This window comes from Colius striatus, chromosome 1, assembly GCF_028858725.1.
Source record: "Colius striatus isolate bColStr4 chromosome 1, bColStr4.1.hap1, whole genome shotgun sequence".
NCBI classification, from domain to species: Eukaryota; Metazoa; Chordata; class Aves; order Coliiformes; family Coliidae; genus Colius; species Colius striatus.
The window spans coordinates 169,028,129-169,049,958 of NC_084759.1; the positions used below are offsets into that span (position 1 = coordinate 169,028,129).

The 21,830-nt window shown below is 38.1% G+C and overlaps 1 protein-coding gene across 1 annotated transcript in view; it reads right to left on the minus strand.

Moving 5' to 3' along the window:
- LGR5 (leucine rich repeat containing G protein-coupled receptor 5) overlaps positions 1 to 21,830 on the minus strand; it is an 87,607-nt gene that overhangs the window by 8,128 nt on the left and 57,649 nt on the right. The window contains exons 5-15 of the mRNA XM_061999597.1: positions 16,698 to 16,913; positions 13,963 to 14,034; positions 11,274 to 11,342; positions 8,415 to 8,486; positions 7,582 to 7,653; positions 7,407 to 7,475; positions 7,185 to 7,256; positions 4,220 to 4,285; positions 3,936 to 4,007; positions 2,998 to 3,069; positions 1,008 to 1,133 (exon numbers count right to left, since the gene is read on the minus strand). Of these exons, the coding sequence (XP_061855581.1) occupies positions 1,008 to 1,133; positions 2,998 to 3,069; positions 3,936 to 4,007; positions 4,220 to 4,285; positions 7,185 to 7,256; positions 7,407 to 7,475; positions 7,582 to 7,653; positions 8,415 to 8,486; positions 11,274 to 11,342; positions 13,963 to 14,034; positions 16,698 to 16,913 (978 nt within the window). The remainder of the gene's footprint in view (positions 1 to 1,007; positions 1,134 to 2,997; positions 3,070 to 3,935; positions 4,008 to 4,219; positions 4,286 to 7,184; positions 7,257 to 7,406; positions 7,476 to 7,581; positions 7,654 to 8,414; positions 8,487 to 11,273; positions 11,343 to 13,962; positions 14,035 to 16,697; positions 16,914 to 21,830) is intronic.

Here is a 21,830-nt window from a genome sequence, read left to right on the forward strand (position 1 = left end):
ATCATGACTCCCCTATAGATAACTCTAATCACTCTAGTCCTTTTCATTAGTGGTAATGTCTTCCTGAGTTGCCTGCCTGATAAGACAAATGGGACTTCTTTTCCAGTGCAAAAGGCAAATATAGTGAAGACACGAGACATTTCAAAGCTGTCTGGACTTGGTCCTGGGCAACTGGTTCCATATGACCTTGCTTGAGCAGGGGGGATGGACAAGATGACCTCCAGAGTCTCTTCTAACCTCAACCAGTCTGTGATTCTGTAACTATGCACACACTTTATTTGTTTCAAATTTGATGATATCAAACCTTTAACAGTAAAATATGGAAAAAATATATGTTACACTTGATATCCTCTAATTAAAATATAAAAATCAAGGAAGAGTTCAGAGATACTCCCAAATATCCCGAAGTCAGAGGTAAAACTGTTTACTGTGATTTCTGTATGGTCATCCAGTGACTGGCAGAGCTGCAAATGATCTCTAGAGAACACTTCCTTCCTGTATCACAGAGCATCCAGCAGAAATTTACTAGCATCAAAATGTTTTAGTCATAATGGCAAAGCACTATCTGAATCTTAATCAAAAGATTACAGAAAAAAACATGTTTAAACAATAGAGGTCAAGTAGTTTGGAACTTCAGGAGCATATTCTTCCCCTGATGTTTGCTGTGATCCAATTAAATATCATGGCATTTCTGTAGGTACAATACAGCAGAAGGATGTATCGCTAAGCTGCTAGCAATATTGTTTTAACAGCTTTTGAAACCTATCACCAGGAAGCAGATGTGGCTTGTATTAAGCAAGTACTGAGGTTAATATTTCAAAACCCTTCACAGTTTCTTCAGTTAAAATGAGCATATAAAAGAAGTCTGTCATTTTTATCGTATTTGCTTTAGTTTTAATAGCTCAGATCAAAGACTGACAATATGAAGTAACATGCGTTACACACTGACACACCTTTCATTGCACATGAACACAAATGTGGCTTATTAGTTTTAATGATATACTCACTTGAGATCTGGAAAACTTTCAGATGATATCAAACTTTGTAGGGCATGATTTCCTGTTAATTTTAAATGAGTTAAACCATGTAGCCCCGTCACAGGAAAAGAGGACAAAAGGTTGGATGACACATCCCTGCATAATAACAAATAAAAATCAGCTTACAGGTTTTAATTTCTTTTTTTTTCTTCAGCACTAGAAGTATCACATCAAAAAAACAGGTTAGACTTTTCTAACTCAATCAACAAAAGACTGCATTGAACAGAGTTCCCAATCAGCAGAGAAAAACTGCAGCACCACTCAAGAGCATGCACCTATGTTCTAGCAGAACACTAATATCTAGCAATGAGCTAGGTCTGTTGACAAATTCTGACTCCAAACATTCCTGGCGTCTGTTTTGAGACTAGCAAATGAATTTACAATATGTTCATTAGATACTGTTTGAATTAGAGGGAGCCAGTATCAGAATGGCTTCCCATCCATCAGTAGGATGGTAGAGGGCATGGCTGCCCAGAAAGCTCCCCAGAGAGCAGGGCAGGTGCACAGGGAAGGATGGGTCTGGACTGCAGCAGATGAAGGTGACAGTTCTAAATTGAGGTTTGTCTGAGAAGCTGAGGGATGACAGTGTAGATAAACATGGATATGTAACTTGGGGAACGTAAAACAGGTGAAAACAAAGGTGACAGTGATCAAGGAGATACGGTAATTGAAGAGAGAGAAGTTCAGAAGCATTCTCTTCTCCTTTTCTCCCTCTCTCTTCCATTTGTTCTATGAGCCTTTTCAGTCTTCTTCACAATTATCTACACTGCAATAGTTAAGATGGTCAACAGTCAAGAAGGAAGAAGGGGACTCAGATGCTGCTGAAATGCTTTTATGCCCAAGGCCAAAAAGCAGTTATCTTTTCTTGGGCTATTACTGAAATCTAAGGGCTAGACATAAAATAAGGTATGCTGATGGACTGGTCTTCTCACTATTTAGTGTGTGTGTCCTCTTACTCACAAGATGGTCAAAGAGTAGGTGAAATTCTGGTCCTACTGACTGGTAAAAATGACCACTGACTTCAGTTAGACCAGAGTTAGAGACTGACCTTTCAGGAAACACTGGTACACTGTGTTACTGTGTATGTGTTAAAGGGCTTTTCTTCTTTAACCCTCTCTGACTTCTGCTGTTGACTAAAGCTACAATTATTGCTCACCTCACAAAGTAGGCAAGTTCTGAGGAGAGCCTCAATAGGAATGTCATAGACAATATTGTCTTTATGCCATTTTCAATGTACCATTCAGAGAGGAGGCTTCACACATTGACAGAAATGAATACCCCTTTAGAAATCTAGGTTTCCCAGAAGCTACTGGATGATCTGTTGTGCCCAAATACCCAGCGGGTGTATCTTTGTGACAACCACACAGCAGGATAACTCCAGAGGAATTTTTTTTCACATCTTCCCCATACACCCAATGCCTCAGGGATTCACCTTAAAGAGACATTACAAGGACAGTGGGAAGTAGGAAAACAATAGTAAAGTCTGAGAAGGGCTTGTGCACAAGGCCTGCAAAACTGTCTGCTGTTTTGATTGCTAGCTGCTCTGTCTTAACTTATAAAAGAAGAAAAACTATTCCATCAAATGAGGAACAATGAAATAAAGATATATACTGGAAAATGTTTCTTATTTTGTTTTTAATCCAACTCCCTAGTCCTTGAAACAATTAATGGGAAATACTCCCCACTGGTACAATAGACTAAACTGCTACTAAATTGAATGAAGAAACGCAAATGCACTGATATTCTTCATGGACCTCAAATCACTCTGATTACACAGGGTTACATGCAGCTTTGCCATAATATTTATGGAAATTGGTGAAAGTACAAGAAAGCAGACATTTAGATATGGATTCAACAGACCAGAGAAAGCCTCAATTTCTGCTGGGACACCAAGTTATTACATTTTTATATGCAAGAAAAAATGCAAAAATCTGAATGTAAAAGATATACAAATACTTACAGTTTGATCAGAGACGGTAAAGAGGAGAAGGCATTGGGATGAATAATTTTGATTTTGTTCCAAGCTAAATCCCTATAAGAAAAGTGAGTGGAAAATTACATACCCACTGAGTGAATATGGAAGTTTTCATATACCTGATTAGGAGGCCTAAATATAAAAAAGGTATTAATGACATGCAAATATTTTCCATAAACTTCTGCATATCTCATAGTGCAAAATAATTTATTTTAAAAATTACTTTAGTTAATGGTGTTAGTTATTAAACTGGCAACTTTCTCTACAGTCAAAGGTAGTTATTTTCAGTCTACTTCACAGCTTCCTAAGGTAGCAGAAAGAAGGGTAGTATATGGACAACTTTTAAGAGGTCCTCATGATGTGGCTAAGAACGGCAAATCCATTCTCAATACACTTAACTTCCTAATCTCAATCTTCACTATCCCTGAAAAATCAAAAAGACTTAAAGGAGATCTTAAAAAAAAATGTATGGGTTTGATCCTGTAAAACCCTACAGCCATGAGTAATTTCTTGACAAAATTAGTCTACGAGCACATGTGTCTGTGTGAAAATTAGAAACTCACATGTGATTGGATTTATTTTTTAAGACACTGTTCTCTATAAAAAGATTTCATGCTTCCTAGAGCTGATTATTATATGAACCTGCCAACAGATAGCAGCTCTGGCTCAATATCTCTCTCCACCTCCATCAGAAACATTCAGAAGTAACAGATTTTACAGCTGTAAGTTTGCAGCTTTGAATTCATTGCTGCAGATGCTAAATGTCACAGTGTTTCTTCTCCTTTCACAGTTATGACCTAATGGGTAAAAGATCAAAGCAAGGAAAAACAGAAACAGGGATGTTTAGGAGCATACAGAGACCAGACGGGGTATATCCCATGTTTTTGAGAACTTGGGTAAACAGCCACTAGGCCTGTACTCACAGAGAACGAAGAACAGCCAGCTGCCGAAATGTGTCTGCTTTGATTTCACTGATTTCATTGTGATGCAAGTCACTGAAATAGCAACAAGAATCTCCTCAGTTTCAAAGGCACTTGGAGGACACTCTGGGGTGTTTTTGATCGTGTATATGACGGACTTCAATATAGTGTAAGGGCATATATTTTGGATATGTCAAATCAGCCAGCAATAACCAAGTTAATGATGCTTGAACATAGTTATATAAAGATGCTCCTTTTTAGGCTTTTTAGGGTAGTTTGAAGCTTACATTTTTTGGAGTCTTTTACATGCAGTAAAACAGGGTAAATCTTCCAGGAGGTTATAAGACAGATCCCTGTAATATGCAAGAAAAGGAGAGATTAACATCCAAGCAACATTAAAAGGAAAAAAACCAAATCCCTTTCATTGTGTACCTTCACACTCCATTTCAAATACCTTGTTTTCATCCACAGTCACAGAATAGATGTATGAACTCACTTATTGTCTCTCATCTGTCAGATTTTGATTTCTAACTGAGCAGGAGAAGGGGAAAAGGCAAGATGTATTAATTCTGTATCCTACATTTGCAAATTCATTGTGTTGCCTGAAGATTTCCTGCCTCAAGTGTAAACTTCTGCTGAGTGTTTTGCGGTACCAATATTGGCCATCTGCTCATAGGGAATATTGGATTTACATCACTGACTTCATCGTGTTTAAATTCGGACAAATATTTAAACCATGTAAACTGTACTAAATACATAGACTCGTATTTTTTCAGAGAAGATCCTGTATTTTTCTGGTAATAATCACAATGGACTGTAATCAGCTTTTCAGTTTTAATTAAGCACTATTGCCTCTGATTCTTAGACTGTTTTATCTTTTAACCAAGGGAAATGGTTAAAAAGAAATTGGAACTAACTTGGAAATCAATCAGTACATAGGGGAAAAAACAACCTTAAAAAGACTTAAGCCAAAATTCAACAAATTACAGAATAACTGAAACATCTGGACTGATTTATAGTATAATACAACTAATCAAAACCAAGCCCAGGCAATTTGCAGAAATTGGAAGGGAAAAAAAAAAAAGGAACCAAATACCCACCCCCACCACCCAACAGTCTCATCCTGTATATACATGTTGCTCAGGGAAAAATGAAAGGGAAATTTGTTAGTGAAAAGAATACAGAACAAAAGCTATGTCTATAAGAAACAAAAATGTCCTTTTCCGTAGTTATCCAATATTATCACATCAAAGAGGAATCTCTTTTTGCTACTATTTCAAATTCTTTAAAACTGTTCCTTCTCTCCCCATTTACTTCCCCGATAACATTTTATTTTTATTGTTACTATTCCAACAGTGGCATTTAGGCTGGTCTACTTTTGGTTTATGGAAGCAGTGCACGTAATGACTGTGTATTTTTAAGGGATTCTACTCTGCTTTTGCTGTGCAGAACAGCTACTGTCGATACATGTATAATTTTTTTTTTTGTTACAGCAGGGAAGATTATGGCCTCTATTTTTTCATTCTTCACAGGTACTCCGTGGTCTAAATGAGATATGACAGAGGAGAAATCAAGTGACCTGGAGGCTTTTAGGCCAAGGTAAAAGATGTTTGGTATGGCTGGCAGACTGTGGCTATTCTGTCATGCATAGAACATAACTTAGGTCTTCTTAAAAGTATGTTATCGGCTTTAATTGTGTACATACTACCACTCCCCCTTCACAGATGTGAAAAAATCCCCCAAACCAAAACCCTTCTCCTCCCAGTTTCTGTTAGAGCTCCAGGAAATATTTGACTTATTTATTTTAAAGGATTTTCCCCTGCTTTGTTAATACATGAGGCTCTTGGCAGCAGCAGAGGGCAAGTGGTTTTAGGTCCTGTGTTGAGGTGCATATCCAACTGTACTGAGGATAGTCTCTCGAGGCCTGCTGGGATCTCTCACATACACCTTTGCAATAGGTGTGCAGGTGCCCAGAAAGACTCTGTGTACATTAGTGCTCATTTAAGAGTATCAGTCGCTGGGTATGATGCACAAACTGCATTTCAGATCTGTGTTTCTACTTGTATCAGAGCCAGGAAAGCCCTTCAAGACCACAGTCTCTAAGTAACTTGTGAGGTTCAGCGCATCGTTATACTTCATGGCACACACAAAGCTAATATGCAAACCTAAGTGTGGGCTTGGCAAGCTTACTCTGATCTGATGGGAATGGGTAGAAAGCAACTCTTGAGTATGTGAAATTGCTCTTAAATTGGTTCCCCACTCTTGAGTATCAGCTTTAATAATACAGTATATATTATATAATAGATAATATGATATGATATAACAATAAAAATATGAATTTCCAATGGACAGTTCTACTCTACTATGAACTGTACAAGTTAATTATTATAATATTTATTTGCCTTCTATTTTGAGATTATTTATTCTTTTTGAATAACAGAGGATTTGTATGCAGACTTTCTTCAGGCAACAAACTCCATTTCTGTCTTTTATTATTCTAAAAATGATTATATTGAATCAATCAACTAAAACTTTTTTTTTTTCTGGAAATGTTCATGACATCCACACTGGTATTCAAATAATGTGTTATAATTAGTGCTATTTCAATGTTGGCCAGGGAATTAATATCAAATACATTCCTAGTGATGTAATACAGAGAGGAACGTGTTGGCTCATTCTCAAAGAAGGGGAGACAATGATTACTTTCGTTACCGATTAAGCAAACTCCAAAGTAATTTCCAAGCTAAAATAATATTGGACATTTAGAATAAAAGCTATGCCAAGGAATAGCCTATTCAAATTTCAGTCAGCTGCTTATGTCTGGTTGGAAAAGAAATGAAAAGAGGAGCATAACAAGGACTCAAAACTGCACTCCTTATTCAGTTATTTTCCATTCATTTCACTGAATTATCTGCCTCAGTGAGGAAAAAAAGACAGAGTACTGTAGGAGAGAAAGAATGAATGAAAATAAGGTAGTTTTGTTGCTTTTAAAACAAAATCAAGAATGATTTTACCCCTTCTCATACATATTCTAAATATTTATCTTTTTCAGCAGTATTTGAGAAGTACTGACTGACAAATGGGTTGTGAACTGCTTGAGCAACAGGGGAGTCTGCTCCCTGAGCTGAATTCCTAAGAAGCAGTGCGATACACAGAAACAGCAGTAATTGGGTAATTTTGAAATCATAATGATTTCACTGGTCCATTAATCTTTTGCATTAAGGTAATATTAATAATGTTACTAAAACGTACAGCACTTGAAGATTAGGTAACTGGTCACAAGCTGATTTGGGGAGAGAAGTGATCTGTGCTCCTGTGAGTGTCCTGTTAAAAGTATTTATAAAAAAAAGAGAAAAAAAAAGATTACTTTCTAAAGAGTGCAAAACAAATATATATACATATTTTAGGATATTCTTTAGAATAAATTAGTATCCAAGAAATAAAACAAAGCAAAAATACTTCTCTATCACTTACAGGCTCTCCAGACTTGTAGTCCCTGTCAGATCAGGAAACTCTGTTATCTGTGAAGCACCATTTAAAGTCCTAGAATTTAAAAACATTTCAATACAATCGTGGTGAGGGAAGTGTGGGGCAACTCTAATATTTCAATATATAAAGACAATTAAAATTAGAAAAAGTAGACACATACAGAGTTCTTAGTTCTGGTAAGTGTTGAAAAGCAGATTTTCCAACAAGCTGGATAGGGTTGTCATAAAAATGTCTGCAAAAAGAAGATAAAAAGACATTTTTTGAAAGGTGATTTCAAAAGCAAATGAGTCAACCCTCTACGCTGAATCATAGACTGTGCACCTCTGGTTGTAGGCCTCTGGGCCTTTCTCACCAACTAATCTCTATCCATCAACCACATTTCACATTTTCAGTATTCAAGTAATTACTGTTTTCTTGGTTTTAAAGCCAGAAGCCAGTCAAATAAATATTCTCTTTTCTTCCCAGGTTGCAAAGATAGAAATCCAAATATGAAGAACTTTGTTATGACTTGAGAGAAATTTAAGGTTAGCAGGCGAGTAAGTCGGGACTTCACCTACACAGAAGAGGTTCCCTTACATTTTTGAAGTCATGCTGCTTTTGCTCACAGAGTAACATTGCTCAAAATGAGTCACTATTTTTCTTACATATATTTTACAGTTTCCTATTTTGAAGTTTGCTCATCAAATGCATTCTCACATAAGATAACAGGAATTCAGACTGGGATCCATCGAGAGCAACTTTTGCGAACTTCTACATTGCCAGTAATGCTAAGAGACTTAGAAGAAATAGTTCAAATAAAAGGTCAAATGCCAGAGACCACTACTCACTTCCCTTAAATAAGGCATGCAAACTGACATTCTTTCCAGGAAGTTGGAAAGATATGAGCTTGTTTGCACTTACAAGATCTATTTGACAATTAGCAACAAATATGATACTTTGTTCTCTGTAAGTTCTCAACTAAGAAGAGTCATTGAAAAAACTCTTATCACTCACATTGTAATAAGCGATGGATTACCCACAAACGCACGCTCCGGGATGGATTTGATGTTATTGCTATGAAATCCCCTATGAAAGGAAAAATGGTTTACACAGTAAGGAAAAAAAGCAAAGATGCGATCTGTATGCACAATGTGCAAGTTTTTGTTTGTAGTAAGAAAATGTCTGTTTGTAAAGGTATGTCTTTGTTTTCTGGAATAACACAGAACTGAAAAAAGGAAAATAAAAGCAAATCAACGAAATAGCTGAAACTCTGCACTTTTCTAAATGAGCAAAACCATTTCATTTACCATGAAGAGCACCGCAAAATGGCATTTGAAGATTTAGATGTCCTCAGTGGGAAACTGCTTTGTAGCTGTATGTTGTGTATCTATGAATTGATGTGTGTACGCATATAGATACAATGTAAAAACACAGACACACATATGAACTAATAAATATAAGTTAAATATTAATAAATAAATTTAACAATAACATAGTGTATATATTCCTCCTTGTACCTGTTCAACTGCAATTATTATTTTTTTTGCTGAGATAATAATGGATTGCACAAAATTAGCAAGTAAATGTTTTTATACATTATACTGTAATATGTTGAGCCTCCCACAACTACCTTTTTGTTGAAATATTTAAAAAGTGCACATGAATAAATGATCCAATATAGTCGTGCCTGCTAGACAGAGGGCCAAATCTTTGTCTCATCATTAATTACTGGATTTTATTCATATGAGTAATTCTCCATTGTAAAAAACCAAAAGAAACAACTAAGATTTCAAAAGAACAATGATGATTTGTGTGGGAAACATCCATTAGTTCATTCGGGTATGAAAAAGGCTTCCCAGCTTAAATTTATGCATTTGGAAAGCCTCAAATTGTTCACTGATGCAAGCACACTTGGCCAGTACTTGAAAAGTAATGTCCCATATTATTGGTTGTACTTGTTTAAGTCTTATGCTACTGCTGATGAGCTACAGAGCAAGGCTCTAAATGCCTCGTTCTTTTGCATGCAATAAAAACTGCATCCCCACACATGCGGATTCTAAGTGATATGAGGATCCCACTTAACCTAGAACCAGTTCATGGACTGGTTTCCTGGATGGCATTATTTGCATGGCAGAAAAGCTAGGGAAATTGCATAACTACTTCTCAGGGCAGTATCTGGCTCCTTATCACCATTCAGACTTTGAGTGAGCAAGCAGCCCCATCATCAGTGAAGAGCAGAGCCCAGTGCATTTATGCACAGAAGAGCCTGAAGCACTCCTGAGCTGGTCAGAAGAGTATGTCCTCTCCACTGCAGCCTGTGTCCTAGGGCAATTTACACAAGTGATACAGCCTACCTGAACTACGAAGGCACTTCGTAGCCTGTCAGTTTATATACTGAGCAAAAGAGCAACAAAATCTAGCTGCAACCCTCGGTTAAAAGATGATGTCACACTGGGAAAAATGCTGCTATAGGTAACTTCAAAATCTAGTCTGGAAAACATTACATATGCATTAACTTCTGAGAGAGAAATGAGGTCTAATCCAGAAACACCTTTACTAAAGTGGCCCTGCAATGAGCAGAACCTATGTGGGCCTGGGCTCCTACTTGGATGAGAACAGCAAAACATACAGAATCACAGAATTTCAACTTCATGGGAGGCACCTCATGCTTCCAGGGCCCAAATAAAACACTGAAGCATACAGTCTCATGTTCTGTGCTGGACTTGGAATGTCAGGTTGCAATTTCTCCCTCCAAAGACTTCTTGCACCAAGTTTATCTGAAATGTTGTTTGACTCACTTGGAGGTGAAGTCCTACAGGGATCAGTAAGTAATATCAAGCACATCAGGCACTTTGCTAGACTGGAAAAGCTGTATTTATTGCAAACCTGGGTTATCCGCGTTTGGCTACTGGCTCCAGAATTCAGCAAAAAGGCAGTCCTTCGAGGACACTGGATTTCATAACAATTCTTTTAGCCGACAGAAGACATAGCAGCAGCTGAGAAAAATTGGGCTGAGAAACCGTTACCCCCAGACCTGCCCTAGAGCTCACCCAGACAACGCCAGAGGTGCTGAGCTGGAGTGAACATTGCCTGGAGACCCCTGCTTTGGAAAAAAGCCCAGGTAGCTACTTAAAAGTGGCCTTAAGATCAGTTTATGATGTAGCAGGGATATAATCATGTCCAATTAGTATAAGATTACTTGTTTTTTTTTAAAATCTATGCTGATGGCACCAGCAATGTGGTAAGTAATTAAAATGGAAATAATTCTGAACATAGGCATTGATATGTATATTATGTGTATGATGTGTGAATATAACTTCACCCATTGTTCTACAACTGAGATGTTTTTTACAATAAGCTTGGCTTTATTTTTTTAAGTACAAACTATGTGCATCCAGATGTGTTTTATTTACAGCATTACAAAGGACATTGAAAAGAAACTGCTTTACTTTAATGTCCAGAGGTAGGGAAGAAGGTAAAGACATTTAAACCTGATGAACTAATAATGTTACCATACCACTAGAACACTAGTGATGGATTGTTTGCAAAATCTAACTGTTGTGTTTGTTGTGTTGTTGTGTTTTTGTGTTTATTCAAAGTGAATTAGTTGTGTTTGCTATTTACTATATTCCAAGGATAAAGTTTCTGGAAAAAGCTCACTGCATGATGCAGTATAAAAGTAAGAACAGTTGTCAGAACCTCAGTGCTCCAAACTGAATGTTGAAAATGATCTTTCATGCATGTTGACATGTTTATTAGGTTTTCCTAGGATATCAGTTTTTAAGGATTAGTGATAAAATCACTGGTATTAAAAAAACATAATCACAATGCTAGACAAAACATCCTCCTTCCTAATATGAGCTCTGTACTTACAGTTCTTTTAGGTTTGATAGTGTCCTGATAGCAGTGGGGAACTCGTCCAGACTGTTGTAATTTAAATCTCTGTGTGAAAATAGATTTTATTATTTAGATTATGCATTGCATAACGGATAACATAGAACTGTTGGCATTTGTAATGAAATATCATCTTCTATGCATTGAATAAATACATATAGCCAAAAGCCAGGAAATCCTAAAAAACCTATGGATATTTTCCAATAAACTTTAGGGCACATAATCATTCCTTTTTCCCCTATTTTTAGTTATATCTTAGCTATTCTGCAGTCAAAAAACTTCATAAGTGGATTCAGATACCACTAAGGGACTTGCTGTTTTGTAAATTACCAATCCTTTTCATTACTTAAAAGTATTAACAGGAAAAAAAAAATTCTAACAGAATATTCAATAACTTTGTATGATCAACTGCATTTTATGTGGCTAATACCTCTTACTAAAAAGGTTTCATTTGCCTTTGACTCACTTTCTAGTTGCATTAGGCTTTTTTTTCTTTTGTGCTGATGAAAAAAAATGCCTGAACAGATTTTTTCCAATGGGTAAATGGCAAAAAAATTAAAGGTATTGGAGTTTGGAGAGCAAAAGTGATGGAGGGAAATCTTCCTCTGGCTAAAACAAGTGGGAAAACATACAATAAGTTCAATGTCGCCATTAACTGTATTGTTAATTTTAAGATTTGCCACTAGTCATACAGAGAATTTTTTTAACCACACAAACTGTAAAAATGGTAGCTTAGCTGTAGTGGTGACCTCTGCTTTAAGAACTGCTCATGCTGCAGTGGTAATTAGACCTTACTCTGGTAGGCTGAATGTCCTATAAGCCTACTTCTGCCCTCAGCATGACATGAGCAGCCTTCAACATTCAGGAGACACCTGAAACTATAACTGAGATATGCCAGTTTACTGTGATGCTCTCTGGCACTGCTTTAAGAAGAATATAGCCTGAAAAAACTTGAGGAAAAATCTTTTTGCACAGGCAAAACACAAACTGCAGTTTACAATAGATTGAAACTGAAATAGTATCAGGCTGAAGTAATGCAGGCAGGAAACTGCTGTCTGAACTCAACAAGTCTTTCCTTCCTGCTTGTAAATCTCTCTCTACTGCTTATTGACAAAGAGAGATTACAGGCATGTATGGCTTGGTTTTGCCCTCCAGTGACATGTGATTTCCAGACCTATGTATCAATGCAAACAAATGGTCTTAAAGCTGATGTCCATCATTTACACTGAGATCTCTTTAGATTATCTTGAAACTATCTGGAAAACTGCCTGTACGGTAAGCAATTACCATGCTGGGGCGAGTGCTACATTATCCTACTGCAGTGAAGTGGCTGCACCTACACTTATTCCCAGGTTCCTGACTGTCCCCTGTGTTTTCATATCCCTCATGCCAGGTGGCTGGGACTGGGTTTGCAATTACTTATGCCATTGTTCTGTTTTTCCCCATTTTTGACCAAGTGCCACATAAATCTCACTTAAAAAACCAAACCAAACAATCAGATTTTCCCTCTCCCTTTCCCGTCCCCCTTTCCGGTGCTGCTCTAAGGGACTTCCTCTTAACTCACAGCCAGCTAAAAGTCAAAATTGTAAAACTGCAATTCAGTGGCAAGGGATCAATGTAATCAAAAATAGTGATTAAAAAAAGAAAAAAAAGCCCCAAACTTCTTTTCTGATTTTAATGAAACATGAAAGCAGGCAGTATATAGTTCTGTGCATGAGAAAGCAAGCAGTCTTCTTTAGATTAGTATTATTCATATTCAAAACCTTACCTACTTGTTCCTCATAACAGACCTTTTAGCCTCTGTCCTGGTTGGGTGCAATATCTAAAATCTCTGAAAATGATGCAGCTGACTGGCAGGTGCCAGGGAGAAGGATACGTAAGGAAGGACAGAAGGATAGTTACTGTTCCTGTAGAACTTTTGGGGTCTGTGGGCTGTTCTAGCAGACATCTTTATTCAACAAACTAGCAAAATGCTTTGTGCTAACCATCAGCACCATGTTTGGTGTTCTTCTGTGGAATTATTTTTTTGTTAGAAAACTCAAGAAAATTTGAATTGGTCTGAACAGAATTACAGTGAAGACTTGAGGAAATTTAAATCTTTTCCAGTACTATTTTTTATCTGAAACGTCTAAACACAAAACCAGAAACATTTGCAGAATCACAGAATCTTAAGGGTTGGAAGGGATCTCAAAAGATCGTCTAGTCCAACACTGGCTTCCTGGCACTTCTGCTTTTTCCAGGGATAAGAAAAAAAAACCACCTAATTTTGTAACCCTCCTCTACAGTGAGATAGTTTCTTAATGTTAAAGCTTTTTATTATGACAGTTTCCCAATCTAGCTATTATTGATTAAACAGACAAATAAATAGTACTAAAGTAGACAAACAAAACTGTTCATGAATGGCCACTTGTTTTTCAAAGCTCAATACAGTTTTCAACTGTCCTTCAAACAATTTATCAATTGACAATGCTTATTAAAAAGCCAAACTAATTTTATAGTAAAAAATAGGATTTACTACATGGAGTCATTGTAAACCATCACTTAGATCCTGTAGTGATTAGGCAAGCCAAAACTGACATTTGGCTTTTAGACTATTTTAATTCTTTCAGAATATTAATGGCAACACTCAAAGAAAAAAAAAAAGGAAACAAATAAGGGGTCAACTCACAAAGTCTCTAGGCTGTGGAGCCCATCAAAGCATTTCTTTCCCAGGGAGTAGATTCTATTGTTATGGAGATGTCTGCAGGGGAACATTAAGCACACAGTCAGGAAAGCACACTGCACACTGTGGACTGAAGCTAAACATTTTAGTGGTTAAATAAAAAGAAACTTATTTTCAGGCATGCACTGATTATATGCAAGTCATGTTTTTGCAAAAGCATGTATAGAAGGCACCTCCATGGCCCTCCCCTCTTTCTCCCAATATCTCCCCATCCATGCAGGCTTCCATTTGACTTCATAGAAGAGATTTGGTTTAAAACCACCCAGATTGTTTAAAAAGGGTATATCCTGGAGTTCCAGGTTGGGGTTTGCATATAAAATCCTGTGAAATTGTAGACATATTCTCAGTGGTGGTTAATTAACACGTTGCCTTAAAAATTGTGTGTGAGGTTTGAGGTCCAACCACTACCTCAACACTGCCAAGCCCATCACTAAACTAAACCATACCCCTAAGTACTTCATCTACGCATCTTTTGAATATCTCCAGTGCTAGTGACTCCACCAATGCTTAATAACCCTCTTGGAGAAAAAGTTCTTCCTAATGTCCAATCTAAACCTCCCCTGGAACAACTTGAACCCATTTCCTCGTGTCCTGTCATTCATTACTAGAGACAAGATGTCCACCCCTACCTCACTACAACTCCCTTTCAGATAGTTGTAGAGAGTGATCATGTCTCCTCTCAGTCTCCTCTCCTCTCCTCTCGGCTAAACACCCCCAGCTCTCTCAGCTGCTTCTCATAAGACTTGTTCTCTAGACCCTTCACCAGCTTTGTTGCCTGTCTCCGGACATGCTCCACCACCTCAATGTCCTTCTTGTAGGGAGAGGCCCAGAACTGGACACAGTATTTGAATTGTGGCTTCACCAGCACTGAGTATAGAGCCTTTTTGTTTTTCCCAGAGCTTCATTCTGCTTTGAAAATCATGTTAAAGGTCCGAGGCTCTCTAAATGTTCTGTACAACCTACAGAAATTGAGTCTACTTGTCCATAAAAGGCAGGAATTCTGCTGGTAAAATGCAAATGTTCATTGGGATTGTCTTTTCCTATTAAGAAACCTAAGCAACTTATTGTTTTAATGACTACGTTATCCTTTAAAGCTTTAGTTAGCACGAAGAGTGCATCTCCAAATTTCAATTACGTTTTCATCTTTAATGACAGAGCTTCAAACCCGCTCCAACTGACCATGCATTTTTGCACTGAGTTTAAAATTTGTCAGATTGTATAAAGAAAAAAACAAAAGCAGAGCCACACACAAAGATTTTGATGAGACAAAAATATCAGATGTAGTAAGTCATGAGGAATGACTACTAACCAATGTAAAGCCCAGAAGACTAGAAATCAGCAAAGAAGATCTAAAATAAAGACACCTAACCTAGCAAAAGCAATCAGAGCATAAAAAGAAATCACTTTATCCTGCAATTCTTAATTGTCCTCTTATTACTATATTTCTGGTAGAGATCTAGAGAACAATATTCAAGGCAGTCTCTTTAGCATTACTGAGGTAAGTTTAGAAGCTCACTCAAATGCCAGATCCATACACACTTTAACTTGAATGGAATTGGTAAATATAAACAGAAGACAAAAGTCTTGTGGCACAAGGCACCTATTAGCACCCTTTTTTTGGTGCTGTATATGCTTATATGAAGCATATTACTCACTAGGCAAAGATGTTGATTACAACTGTCAATAAAGAACCTTGACATGTGCCAGGTTCAACGCTTACACTGGGACTACAAATATGCTGAAATATGCAAAGTGTCTTACAGACTATGGTTTCAGACAGCTTGTAACACTTGATACTGTTATCTCTTTAATAATGCTAACATTTTCCAAAATATCCTGAAACAACTTCTCCACCTCAGCTTTGCCAGCCAATCTAGAGCTTTTTCCACTTGGTACATTCCCAGAAGATAAAAAGCTGGAACCGTACTCCACAGCATAGCTTCCAGATTTTGGTAGTGATCTACCTATGTTTCATTTAGTAAACTGGTATACAAACATAATGAAATACAAACCTACTTATACTTTCTATGAAGGGAAATGTATACTTTTTCTACTGGATGGCATTCTTGCAAAGTCACCCGGAAAGCTTTCAGTTCATTTCCTGTTTCTAATCTTCCCTCATCCAGCCTTAAAGGGCACACAGTTCATCTCTTCCTGTTTGTTTTGCTGACTAGATACGGTGACGTTTTAAATTCCCTTACATAGTTCTTTACTGGAGATGGAAACCTTTAAGCTTGCTCAAAACAAGTGATTTAGCAAGTGTTAGTTTAAGTGTAGGAAGTTTCTCAGCGTTAACATTTTCAAATTTTGCTTTCCAGTACATAAACAATCCAGAACATTTATTTTTCAAAAAGAACATTTTCTGCAAAAAGTGAAATTGATCTCATGGTAAAAGAATATCACTAAGCCTAGTGCAAATGTAGCAAGGAAACTGCAGATTTATACCCCTGAGATACCAATTTAATTGTAAGACTTTAAGAGAAAAAAAAAGATTAATTAACCTATGTATATACCTATTTACCCATCATTTGCCAACTAGGAAGTGACTAGAGGAATATTAGTAAGGTTATCATAAGTAACATCTAAATTAAACATTGCATCTTCAAGTAATTTATCACAAAGAGGTCAAAATCCTGCACAGAAGCTGAGACTGTGTCTAAAAAGCAATCAATAGAACTTACAGAACTACCAAACTGGAGAGATTTCCAAAAGCATAATCTGGTATGTAATGAATTTTATTCAGTGCCAATGTCATCGCTTGAAGTGCTGGTAAACTTCTAAAAGCTTGGACAGGAATTTCTGTCAAAGAATTATCATCTAGCCACAGGTGTCTAAGAGAGACCAGGCCATTGAAGCAGTTGGGGGGCACATAGTTGATATGATTGGCATCCAGACGTCTAGGAGAAAAAGAAATAGAGAAAATTGACTCTGAGAAAAGAACAGTTGACTTACACAATGGCTACCATAAGTTATCATGAAGAACACAATCCCAAAGAGGCTTCCACATCTATAAATGCCAGTCCATAAAGTTCATTTTCTGGAGATTCTATATTTCTATCTTGCTTGCAGCCTCACCCCTGAGACCTCACACCATGTCTACAAGTCTCCTTGTCATCTTGTCTCTCTGCAGACAGCTCTCCTTTGGAGCCATCATCTCACTGAGAACACACACTGAAAATTTTTGAGCAGAGCCTCTCTACACACCAGCTATGAATTTGTTTCCTTCCTCAATTACTTGAAAGGGTAGAATAAAAAAAGTGCCAGAAACTCAGACAGAGATTCTCTTCCAGATCCTGTAAATCACTGAGCTGCAAGATGATTCGGGTTTCCACACTCATTCTGAGCCAGAAATAAAACTTGCTTTTGTGTCTCTGTTCCCATTTTACCTTTTCCTAAATATTGTTTATTCCAATGATTGTAACGAGCACTGAAGTTCACAGTTTTTAGTAAACACATTTTTTTTTTCAATAGAGATTAGTGTTGCTGATGTATTGATTTTGAAAAAGCAGTCATTATACATACACCAGCTTCAGCAGAGCCAACAGAGGGAGCTCAACTGCACATCACGCCCCTTCCAGAGCCCAAAGGTGGTATCTCACTCGCACACTCATGCAAATCAGGATCAAATCTACCGAACCTTTTGCAGATGTAGCACTACAAATATTAAGTCATACAATTCACTGGCTTTTGCTTTTGCTCTGTTTTGCTCTCCCATCATGATGCTTTCAGGAAAAGATTTTTAAAAATGCTTCAGATGGTGATCTGTACTCTGAAACACTTTTTCTGCTTTTAAAGTGTTGCAGTGACTTTTATCTTGTTCAGAACATGAAAGTCAGGTTTAAAAGCTTCTCTTGAAGATGTCTGTACAGAGGAGTAATTAAGCAAATGGTGAAACAGAAATAAATTTAAATAGATGTTTTAAAAACATCTATACAGAACTAACAGCCACACCCAGGGTACAAAGAGGTAATTCTGTAAAACCTAAGTTTGGTCTGTTTGAGGGAAATGCAATACTCTTTGTGGCGGGTATACTAATCTCTTTATTTAAAGCTGCTTCCTCATTTACAGTCATGTAAAATGTCAGGTCCACTCTATCTCCTGCTCCACGCTGCTCCTACCTACTGCATGAGAACAAATAATGACTGCTGAGGCTCCGTGCCAGGCTGGCAAATAACTGAGACAAGGTCAGTTGGAACAAATTTATAAAGTTCAGTGTCAAAGCCCTTGTACAATTAAATTTTCAATATAATAACTGACATGGCAGGCAGCAGAGTCAACTTCCAAAATAACTCAAGGGTCTGTCAACAAATGGGTGAGGCTGGAAATGTTTAGAAATACTCGTGCTGTACCTCCCCCATTCCCCAGGCAACAACCACGCTACGCCTGTGTTTTCAAATAAGGTATAATTTGAATGAGTAGATGAGGTTTCTTTGTGTTCAGTCAGAAGTAAATTTCTTCCCTGGGTGATGTTGGTATGTAAACTAAGCAGTTACAGTTGCCTTAGTTTGACAGTTACACTGATTAAAGAATGGAGGCTTTATTCAAACTAAATGTGTTACTGTATTACAGTGAACATCTTATTCAATAGGAATCCTGCCTGTGCAGCTCTGACATCGCTGTGACTCCACAGGAGTTACGCACAGGAGGCCTGGCAGCATGGTGAAGCCAACAGTCAGTTGTCTGCATGTAATCCTGTGGCTGAAATGGCAATATTTCTGCTCTTGTCAGTAAGACCAGGATTTTTCTCTTACCAATATTTGACAACAAATCAAGGAACTGATTTATTTATAACCAAAGTTTGCAACTATAAACTCACCACTGGCTATGTGAACAAACTACACAACACAGTAAACAAATGGGACTGCTACAGTATAAATGAAATTGTAGGTAGTTGAATTGTTGTTTAAATAAACCTTGGAAGAAATCAACAAGCTACACTGATTTGTGCTGCAGGTTCTATAACTGGATTACATATCCTGCAAGTGCTCTTAAGAAGTATTGCCTCAAGTGCTCTTTTGTTATCTAATCTTTTAAAAATGTCCAAGTACCATTTTCCCTCTTGCAGATATTAAAAGGTTTCAGCAGTGGTTATGTTTCCTGTCATGCTGGAGGTAATGCACACTGATATATAAAGCAATGATCAAAATCGCCGTTTTCAGCCAATTGTTTTACATGCGTTGATCAAAGTTTTGGCACTTCCAGAACTAAACCCATTAACTCACCAACATGACCCTATTTATAATTGAAAATATATAGCTAACATGTGGTGAGTTTGAAAGCTGCTATTATATTCCAGAGAGAGCCAATTTAGGGAAACAGAAATGCTTGATCTCTTCTGATAGGCAGCATGTAAATAAAGCAGCCAGTATGAAATTCACCATGAGCTCACTTAAAATGTCCAAACCTTTCAAAGCAAACGCTTGAGCTGAGGACTGTATCCCACTGGTGTTTCCTGTAACACACTGTGAATGCTATGACCATGTGCATAAATGATGAAAAGATTTTTATTCATCTAGAATTCTAAACAGGACTCATTTATTGGTACTGTAAAAAGGGGGAAGGTAGATGTTTGAAAAAGATTTGATTTGCATTTTTTTTCATCAATTCAATATGACTGGATACTTAGTTGTAAGCCACTGGTAAGTTTCTAAGAGAATATATATATTTTTTTCCTATTTCTGAGTCTCCACTCAAGAGCAAGGCCTAAATGTACCTTGTGATCAAGAAACTCCTTAATGTTGCTTTGGAGTGTCTTGCTCATTCATTCAGGGTTAAATCAGATGCTAGATATGGGATTGGGAAGGAGATTTCCCCCAGGTCATTCTCTCCTCTGAAACAAACAGCTATTACATGGATTACTTCTTCTTGCAAGGGATGAGAGCCTGAATACAATGAAGGGATTGGAGGAGACACACAAAAATGATAAAGACAAGAAAAAAAAACCTTCTTCTGTCATTTGAGTTTAAAATATGAGAGATAAACACAAATGAAAAGGGACCATATATAACAGGTAGTGGAGGCAGAAAACTAAAAGCACGTGAAGACTGATTTTGGGCATGGTGGAGTAAAGAAAGGGTGTGCTCCTCCCTCTCCTACTACCTTTGTCTTCTCCTGACCTGTCTGTGTTACACAGGGCATCATGGCCAAGCCTCACCACAAGATATGGCGAAATTATGGACCGGAGCTGGGGACAGGGCCTGTCTGGGGAGGGCGCAGTGGGCAGGAGAGTTTCACCTACAGCCCCACTATCTTTGCCAGTGTATGGTGACACAGACCCTCTCAAGGGTTTGTTCACAGGAGTTTGACTAAAGCCTCATTTAAGTAATGGCAAATGACATTGAAACTGGCTCTGAAAAGTGGATGTAATGAAAATATAGCTGGCTATTGTGAGCCCTGCTTTTTAAACATGGCCCTTTGCGCAGGATATCCCCTTCAGTCCACAGGGGAAAATGCTAGCACTATTGTAAGAGCTTAATTACAACACACAAGCACAGCAGTTCCCACAGCTCGCTTTCAGCTCTGCCCTTGTATGGGCTTCTACAGGACTGATACAAAGAACCCTGTGTGGCAACAGCAAGACCAAAAAAGAAAAGTCACAAGTCTCAGTTGAGAACCATTTGTTTCTGTCCCACTGCTCAGTTTTACATGAGGAGATCTCTGTAGCTCTGAGAGTTTTCAATCCTTAGGGCTTCCCTTCATATCCAAATACGCTGTTCATGTGTTTTGGTAAACTTGCATTCAAGACAGCAGGCCAGGATTTTAGCACATTGCACAAAGCACAAACAGCCCACTGCAACACTAGGTTTACACAAAGACTGGCACTGATACTGAGTACCCTCAGTCCCCACAGGTGGGAAAAACTGGAAGCTAAGAGGAGCTGTTGGGTTATCCTAGGAGTCTGGCTGCAGACTGAGATCAGGAGTCCACAACTGTTTGATGTGGCACATTTCATATGGCTGGGAACGCTTCCAGGTCCTGCAGCCAACTGTCTCGGACTGGCCTGTGTCACACGAGTGACCTCTCCTCCCAAGCCAGGTGCCAGTGTGGCAGAGGGATGGTCCCCACTGTGTGCAACCTGCCAGATGGTCCCAGAAAACAGCTCAGGCAAAGGTTAGTTGGTGTTGTGGAAGATGCTAATGTTGTTTCTGCAGAATGTAGCTGTGTTTGTGGGGCATGATATAGCTGTCAGTATATGGCTTTATCTCCTGCTCTTGCAAGAATGCTTAATTAAAAGTGCTTCACTGCAGAGTCTGACCAGAGTTTTTTACAGTAAAACCTGTTTGTTTCTTACAGCATGGGTCAGGTGTGTGCCAAGGACCCTGTTAACAGTGCAGCAGGACAGACGATCACAGCTAGTGCCTGTGAGCACTCTCCAGCACTATTTGCTTTGCTAGGCAGGCTGTAGCAAGTCTGTCACTGTATAGTGCTGTCACCACAGCTGGTTGAGATAGGGACTGAACCCCACCCAAGAGAGCAGCACATGCTCTTTTAGGGAACCTTGCACCTCTGTCTTCCTTGCAGCTGCTTATCAAGCTAATCTGTGGCTGAGAAAGAGTGGTCTGATACTGTACTAGTGCTGCACGTTTCAGTCACTCTTCTGTTACTTAGTGCGGCCCAGGGCTCTAGAAGCTTGGGTGGCTGACGTGCAATATGAGGAGACTGCAATGGTGAGTTTTGAGACATCTTTGTGTATGTATACAATGTCATGGGTACACATAACCTTGATTTCAACTGTGAGAAATTCTTCCTCAGGGAGTTTGTGGGTACCTGATGAGGTACCAGGTTTCCTAAGAAGGTTAATGCCTTCTGTAGAC